The sequence below is a fragment of the Camelina sativa genome, chromosome 19 (genome assembly GCF_000633955.1).
Source record: "Camelina sativa cultivar DH55 chromosome 19, Cs, whole genome shotgun sequence".
Classification (NCBI taxonomy): Eukaryota; Viridiplantae; Streptophyta; class Magnoliopsida; order Brassicales; family Brassicaceae; genus Camelina; species Camelina sativa.
The window spans coordinates 5,874,617-5,883,019 of record NC_025703.1 but is presented as its reverse complement, the minus strand read 5'-3'; the positions used below and the strand labels follow the sequence as shown (position 1 = coordinate 5,883,019).

The 8,403-nt window shown below is 35.4% G+C and overlaps 3 protein-coding genes across 3 annotated transcripts; 2 read left to right on the top strand and 1 right to left on the bottom strand.

Moving 5' to 3' along the window:
• Positions 602-2,175, top strand: LOC104765068 (uncharacterized protein DDB_G0271670-like). Its single transcript, XM_010488732.2, has one exon. It carries the CDS (start codon positions 708-710, stop codon positions 1,887-1,889), a length of 1,182 nt encoding a protein of 393 aa, XP_010487034.1. The 5' UTR covers positions 602-707; the 3' UTR covers positions 1,890-2,175.
• On the bottom strand, positions 6,645-7,328 carry LOC104765067. Its single transcript, XM_019241031.1, has one exon. It carries the CDS (start codon positions 7,197-7,199, stop codon positions 6,942-6,944), a length of 258 nt encoding a protein of 85 aa, XP_019096576.1. The 5' UTR covers positions 7,200-7,328; the 3' UTR covers positions 6,645-6,941.
• Positions 7,359-8,371, top strand: LOC104765066. The gene is made up of 2 exons (XM_010488730.2): positions 7,359-8,118; positions 8,197-8,371. The coding sequence occupies exon 1, from the start codon at positions 7,692-7,694 to the stop codon at positions 8,109-8,111; it is 420 nt and encodes a 139-aa protein (XP_010487032.1). The 5' UTR covers positions 7,359-7,691; the 3' UTR covers positions 8,112-8,118; positions 8,197-8,371.

The following is an 8,403-nucleotide window of genomic DNA, read 5'->3' as shown; positions in this document are numbered from 1 at the left end:
TTGTCTATTCTATTGGATTGGATGTAACATAAATCTTTTGGAGAATGTGGGTGTGTGAGGTACAACAGTCCATACAAAATGCTCCAATATGTTAGACACGGATATTAACTTGTAAATTTGGAAATGTCGAAGTATATTTGACAAAATATTCATCTAAAAAAACCATAGAAACAGAGTCTCGAGTAAAGTTACAATAGATCTGTTACTACAGATGACAGATGTAACATATTTTACCGTATGAATAATCAGACTCGATTCTTGGTACGTGGTATTCGAATTGACCATATAATGTATATACCAATGGACTCGATCAAGTAATATATGTTTCTCATATATACGAGTAAAATAACTAAAATGAATCGAATGTTTCCCTAAATTTTCATCTTAAAAGTGATCAGTATCTTTGCAAAATATCTAACATTCAATATCGTCGTTTCTGTAGCAGGGATGAAAATAATAATATCAACCAAACAATTTGGTTAAATTCAAACCCGACTCGAATCTTTACCCAAAAGCGAGTGAATCAAGTAAAAAAAAGAAAAAAACACGTGTCTGTGTTGAGACGTGAGAATCTAAAGCTGAGCTGTATAAATTGCTTGTCTCTGTCATTGCCACTTCTCTACAAACCCTAAAAGAGAAGAGACCGCCAAAATAAATAAATCTATTTTTTCTCTCTCTCTCTCTGTCTCTCTCGATATCGACGGTAAATGGCGTCGGGTTGCGTAAAAAATGTTGGTACTTCGGCGAGTCACTCTTGGACGAGCTCCTCCAAAATGTCATTGACCCGTGAATCTCAACCGTTGGATCCACAGATGGAAGATCTTGCCGACGACTTTGAGTTTCTTCTCGAAGATCCCGTCACAATGCTGTCCGCCGACGAGCTTTTCTCCGACGGAAAGCTAGTCCCGCTTAAATTTTCCGGCGTGACTAATTCGGAGGAGAAGCCTATGGCTATAATAACAACGTCGGCGGTTAACACAACGGTGAAACCATGCCGAAGAATAGAGATGGAGATCTCCACCGGCGTCGCTGATCCTTATCTCTTCTCTCCGAGAGCTCCTCGTTGCACTGTGAGATGGCGTGAGCTTCTAGGTCTTAAGAGACTCGCTAAAACGCAAGAAGAAGCGTCAGCTTCGTCTTCATCGTCACGTTTGTCTTCTTCTTCTCCAAACCCAAAAACGGCATCGTTTAGACATTTTCTCAACCGGGGTTCTAAATCCACCGCTCAACCACCGTCTCCTCCGCCGACGGGAAAAGACTCAGACGTCTTGGAGTCTTCTTCAACGTCGATCTCCTCCTCACGTCTCTCACTCTCGTCTTCTTCTTCCTCCGGTCACGAGCTCGACGACCTTCCAAGACTATCTCTAGATCTTGACAACAACAAACCCGGAACACCAAACCCCTTCGCTCGGTCACGTGCCCACCACCAACATCACCACCACTTACGTAACCCGAACCAACCGAGGAAGCCAAGACGTCACACACCGGCTGATGAGTCGACAGAGAGTGGTATCGAGTCAAGGGGAATGACTGTGACGGCTGATAGTCCAAGACTCAATGCTTCAGGGAAGATCGTGTTTCATGGACTCGAGAGAAGCTCAAGTAGTCCCGGTAACTTCACCGGAGGACCAAGGATGAAGCTTCACCATGGCATGCCGAGATCTCACTCCGCTAATGTCAGAATCACTCCTGTTCTCAATGTTCCTGTCTCTTCTCTCCGTAGCGGACCCAAGTCAGGTCTCTTCTTTGGCCAGCTTTTCGCTTCTTCTTCTTCTTCTTCCTCTTCTTCTTCTTCGTCTTCGTCGTCTGGAAACAGAGCTCAGTTGCAGAGCATCAATACGAAGAACCGTACAAATCGAACCAGACTTGAACCGACTAGTGAACTGTAAGAACCGAACCGAGTTCTAATTGTACCGGCTTTATTAGTTTTTTTTTGGGGGCTGTTTCGTTAGATGAGATTAGATTTGGGGTCAGAATGTAAATAAGGTGAAGTATTTGAATTTTTATTGTTTTGGATGTTGAGGTTCTTCTACGTAGAGCGGGTTGTTCGATACCCAAAGTGAGTCAGTCACATTAATTACTGTAGCGAGAGTGAGAAGTGCTTCCCATGTTCAGAGATCGATTCCGAAAGATATTAACCACATGCTTAGATAATATAAACAAGTTTTTGACTCATTAGCACAGTGTACTTTATCATCAAATTAATTTTGTAATTTACACTTAGGGGAGCGACAGCTTTTGTTCCTCTTTTGTTAGTATACACAAATTAAATAAGTAATGATTTTGCATGTTAGAGAGACACTATCCAAATTGCAAATCCTCTCCGTATCGTCTTACTGGCTTAGTTAGTTCATCTACTACACCGGTTTTATTATTTTAATCAGTGTCAACTTAATTAGTGTAATAAGTTAAGGATAAAGAGACAGCTTTATCATGTTGGCTCAGATCAAGAATTACTACTACTTGTTGATCTCCCATCTAAAGATCGCTATTTACTTATTGTATTTCTGGTTAAAGTTATGAAATCTTAAATTTTTTTTTTTTTTTTTCAACCAAACATATATTAGACTCAAAATTTAAATTTTAAACCAAAAAGAAGAAACCAATATTTAAAACAAACTGAAGGGTAAAATGGTGGATGATGCAAAGCGTGAAGAAGGATGTCAGTAATTTTCTCGAGTAAAATGAAGTTGGCTCCAATAATTTATCTTTTCAAAATATTTACGTACATGCATAAATAAATAGAAAGACTACATCACAAATAAAAGTTGCTGGTCGTTCTCGAACACTGTGTTTTCAATCCCGTCCGTTGGATTATTCCTTCGTCCTCACCTCAATTTAGTGACCACAATAATACATTTACAGTATTGACACACACATCACATAAAAGAACAAGTTCAAGTTTATCATTTGTTGGCTAAACTAATACATCGACAACAAGTTATATTTCTCAAACTTTTTTTTACCTATGATATGTTTAAAGGGTTTTTGTTTTTTACATCCTATAAAGAGTTTTTTTGCACAATCATGGAAACATTTTCTAATCAATATAAATAACCTCAAATTTATATGACATGTAAGTTTTTAGAGTTGTTTTGTTTGATGCACCATTCAGTGTCAGTATTTCAAAAGATAAAATACTCATAAATTTGTGTCAAGTTTTGTTATTGGTTGGTGACAAACTAACCATATAAGTATATACCAAGTCTAGTAATAATTACTTCATATGCAGAAATGTCTTTAGAAAGATTTTGATTCAAACTTTCAACCGAGATTGTAAACATAAAAGATAATGATAAAAGATTACATAGCTAAAGCATGCAATTTGCTGTATTTATTATTTTGTTAAGTTCTTGATTTAGTTTTCAGTATGCTATAAAACAAAACAGAGTCCAAAAACAAAATCTGCGATGGTCTTTTTGACCGGTCTTGAATTTATGAGGACCCATCGTCCTCTTGCCAATTATTTGGATTTGGGACGTACAACATATAAAAACAGTGTTAGACACTGATTACTACATTTTTGTTTTTTCAATCACTGAACCACATATTTAATTTTTATTTTTTTTTGTTAAAGTTTTTCAACCACATATTACTACAATTTACTCACCAATTTCAAGGGATGTTTTCTCTCACGAGTCGGCTTCAATCCAAATGGTGTAGAATAATTGAATTGGCTAGATATTTATGCCTTCAACGAGTTAAAAAGTAACACTGATCGATTTTCTAGAATTTTTTTATAGGTTACTTACATAAATATATTGTTGTTATGTATTTAGAGAATTCAATAAACTTGTAAACATAAAAGTAAAATAAAATTAGAACGAATGAATCGTCGATACAACTTAAAATATAAAGCCTAAAAAAACCCGACAGAAGTAGGAACTTTTTTTTCTATATATATATATATGTGCTGTAACTAAATTTACTAAACCTATTTCATATGTGGTTCTTGTTAGCTTCTAGCATTTTTGGGATTACTCGCGAGTTAATTATGAAAATACACTTTTTTAATTGGCATTTATGGATTTTGCCATTCTAACTAAAATCTTATGGATTTGTCATTTTTCAAGATTTTTAAACACAATTTACACATTATATTTGGGTTTTTCTGGTTCATTTTTTTGTAGGGTTTAGTATTTGTTATTAAGTATGTTTTTAATAAAATAAAATTCCACAAATGTAGATTTTAAAGTGATTAAAAGTGGCAAATCTATAATATTTGAAAAATGACAGATTCAAAATAATTGGAGTGAAAAGTGGCAAAATCCATAATAATCCTGATTACTCGATCAATAAGACATTCTAGTAGAACATATAGATTTTAAAATCAACTAGAACAAATATACTAGCTGATTCATTTGAATCCTGAGACAAATGTGAAGAAAAAAATAGTGGTAAAACACTTTTTGAACAATAAATAATATATTTAACAAACAAAAGTAAAATAATATAACTTATAAGGATAGAAAAGTTAAGAGTAAGAGGTGGGGAAAATGAAGAAGAGAACGTGATACTTCCCAGTCTTGCGCCCTCTGATAGATTCTCTATCTCTTATTTGATTCTCATGATGCTTTTATTCATATGTCTCTTTGCTCTTTCTTTTCTATATATATTTTCTACATCTATATTTATTGTTTATACCGGGATAACGAGCCACGACAAGTGGCCTAAGCAGGAAAGGCCGACAAGAAAGGAGAACTTAGTTAGGAATAGATAACCGAGTTTAGTACGTCAAATGGACATTATTAACATGTCATAGTTTTCACTTTTCATAGGACAAAGACTAATCCATAGATAAATCTAATTTTAAAAACCCTATAGCCACGTCTTGTTGTTAATGCTAGGCTTGTTCAATCATGAAACTTTAAACTCTCGGATTTTGTTGCATGTGTGATTTAATACAAAAAAGCATATTTATTAGAACTGTGAATCCGATTGTAGAAAAAATCGTAAACATTGTACGTAACTTTGTAATATATATATATATATATATATATATATATATATAAAAATCATAATTATGCAAACAGAATTGAAAATATTGTACGCACGTAATTGAACCTTATGTTATATACATTAATAACGCTCGTGACGACAACACCCACTCTATACGAATTGATACAATGCACGTCCTTATCCTAAATTCCGAATTTGGCAACAATTGCTATAGTATGAGTGTGATAAAAGACACAGCAAGGATGCTATAATGCAGAAAATGGTAATAATACCATTGCAATAAATCATGTTGGTGGTAGTCCCTCTCGTTTGACCATATTATATAGTACTTACTTATGTGTTATGACTTATGAGCATGGAACATCTCTCTCATTCTCTCTCCTCTCTCTTTTCTCTTCTATAGTTGAATTGGCATTAAGTGAAGGTAAATGTGAATGGAACAAGGGGACATTCATATATTGGCTGCAGAAAAAAGAGAGGGCAGCTTGAGCTGTGTTCTTAGCTGTTCGTTACAGTGAACCAAATGCGACATAAGTATAATTTAATAGTACTATTTTTACTTACTTTATATAATAAAAGAGCACAGAAAGCAGCAAACATACAAAAATCAAGTATGTATATATGTACATACTATATGTGCGATTACAACAATGGCAATAATGAGGACATATATGAGTTACATCACTGTTAAAGTCAAAATTGGAAGTATGTGTTGATGGGTAAGAAGAAGAAGCAGCACTTTTGTTTTCTCTTGTCTTATTCTCTCTCACAATCTAGCTGTACTATACACATACATCTACGTACTTTTTCTTCTTCTTTGTTCTTTTTCTCTAATCTCTTTTACTAATTTTTTTTTTTTTTTTTTTTTTTTTTTTTTTTTTTTTTTTTTTTTTTTNTTTTACTAAATTAAAATCCAATAATCTCAAGTCCGTTACATGGGCCTAAAAACTTAAGGCCCATTTAAAAATATCACGGGCTTATCAGATTTTGAGTAAGTGGAAAACCCTAGCTATATATTTGGAGACTCTTCTCTTCCGTAAAGTGGAGAGAAAGACGGCGAACGAAACGACGATTGCAAGATGAGAGCCAAGGTATGATCATTTCCTCTGTGATGTTTCTTAGATTCTTGGATTTACAGATTGTTTCTTTGTATTCTATTGCTGCTCTATAGATCTCATTGTCATTTTTTTACTCTCTATTGAATTGGTTCTTTTACATATTTAGAGCAAATCTAACTTGCTACGTTATTGAATTGTCTACTGAGTTGTTAGATGCAAAATTAGGTTTGAAATAAATTGGTAATCTCTGGTTTTTTTGCTTTGCTTATCGATTTCAATGTGATCTACTTAGATAAGTGATAATCTTCCCATAGTATCAACTTGGTTATGTATTGTTCATACAATTTTGTTCAAGCTTTTGATCATTATTAGTAATTCCTAGTCTTGATGATACTGTCACTGCTTCTGGTTAATACTGTATTAATTGTTATTGAACATTTTTGTGGACAGTGGAAGAAGAAGCGTATGAGGAGACTAAAGAGGAAGCGCCGAAAGATGAGACAGCGATCTAAGTAGTTCAATCAAGGACTTGTCTCTAAATCTATCTCTATTATGTAATGCTACCTTATCTAGTTTCTTGACTTTTAAGCAGCAGTTTATTGAATCAGTATTTTGAACCTTTTGTGATCTTTTGCCTTTAAGCTTTTGAACTATCCCAGTCCCTGTATTCATTACTTGGTTCATTCCTTTATATACTAGGTGCAGTGCTGGCTAAACAGAGTTTTGTTTCCGAGTAATTCGATAAGTTTAAGTCTACTTTTTTTTTTTTGTCAAACGTTTAAGTCTACTTATGTGTTTATTTGAGGTTAGTAGAGGTTCAAGTTATCATTAACTTTAAGAACATGCTTAAGTCTGTTTTATTTAGAGAACAGTATATGTCTAAAGATATCGAACATAACAAACCCATATAACTACACTGTTAGTTCAACGGCGACTATCATCTGTTCGTGTTCCGGGGACATCTTTGACGTCACGTTGCATCTGTGTTTGGCCGCCAGTGACTGACTGATCTTTTCCCTGTTCGATCCTTTGAGCACTTGAGAACAGCTCTACAGGCTCGGACTCTGCAATCTTGCCTCCCTCTAATGGTGTACCGTGTTTGTAGCTTACACGAATTGGTTCGTCTTCCGATAGCTTTGTTTGAGCCGTTGCGTACTCGATGTCGTCTTTGTTCTTTGCCATTTTTAGGTGTTAAGGGATCACGAGTGGACACATGAGACGAGATGTCGTATATAAGGAGAGACAGGTTCGACGTGTCCCTTTCCGGAGTTTCGTGCTGGCTTTATATCTTGTTCTTCGTTTCTCTTTGCTTGACACGTTCTCTCTAAATTGCAATGCCAACACATGCAATTTCTTTGGATGCAAGTATATACTTTGATGGATAAGATGAAAAACGTACGGAAATGATAATGACAATGATAATATTTGGATGTACATGTACATGTACCTGAACGGGAAAAGTAATCTTCAAGCTTATGATGACTTGAGTGAAGAAAATTAGTCGCAAACCCTCATTATAAATCAAATGGTTAAGAATTGAGAGACGTAGCACCTAACCTTCTCTCGCTCCTCTTTTAATACTCCTTTCTCTCTTTCTGAGTATGTTTCAAGTATCTTCTTGAAACAGCAAAATAAAAAGAGAGGGAGAGAGAAAGGAGAGCTCTAATAGATACAATGATGAAGAAGATGAAGTTGATGATGATGCTAAGGAGATGCAAGAGCGTTTCCACACAATTGGGACGTTCATTTTCTTACACAAGTCTCAGATCCCAATCGGCCAGGAGAGATAACCAAGACCATCTCCATGACGTCGACCAAGGCCCTACACCGTCCTTGTACCAGACAGTGTTGGTTGGACGTACGGAGAAACCTTACTTGATCAGTAAGCAACACCTGAAGCACCCTCTGCTCAACGCTCTCGTAGAGAAGCAACAGAGATATGAAGAAGACGATAATGAAGATGGAAGTTGTATAATCACTGTGAAATGTGAGGTCGTTTTGTTCGACCATCTTCTGTGGATGCTCGAAAACGGAGACCAGAGTCACATATTGGAGTCTCTAGATGACTTTGCCCATCTCTATCTCTCACCTTGATTTGGAGGTTTCCCTTGCTTATCGTTTTCGTATTAAACTTTAAATCCTTGTTTTTTGCCCCTGAAATGTAAAGTTTTACCAACAGGTGACAGGTTAGTGACTTCTGTTGGTGAAATAACAAGACATCTTACCAAAGTGTGTTGTTTATACGTTTTTTCTGTGCGTCATATATCCAAATTATGGCACATACTCGTCGTACAAACCAATAAAACCATTACTTTGGCAAGTTTCCAAAACAATAAAGATTTTGATAACGAACTTATCACTAAGCTTTTTTTTTTTTTTTTTTTTA

What these genes read in the sequence shown, in the direction of transcription:
- LOC104765068 (XM_010488732.2), top strand. Translation starts at nt 708, where the DNA reads ATGGCGTCGGGTTGCGTAAAAAATGTTGGTACTTCGGCGAGTCACTCT.
- LOC104765067 (XM_019241031.1), bottom strand. Translation starts at nt 7,199, where the DNA reads ATGGCAAAGAACAAAGACGACATCGAGTACGCAACGGCTCAAACAAAG.
- LOC104765066 (XM_010488730.2), top strand. Translation starts at nt 7,692, where the DNA reads ATGATGAAGAAGATGAAGTTGATGATGATGCTAAGGAGATGCAAGAGC.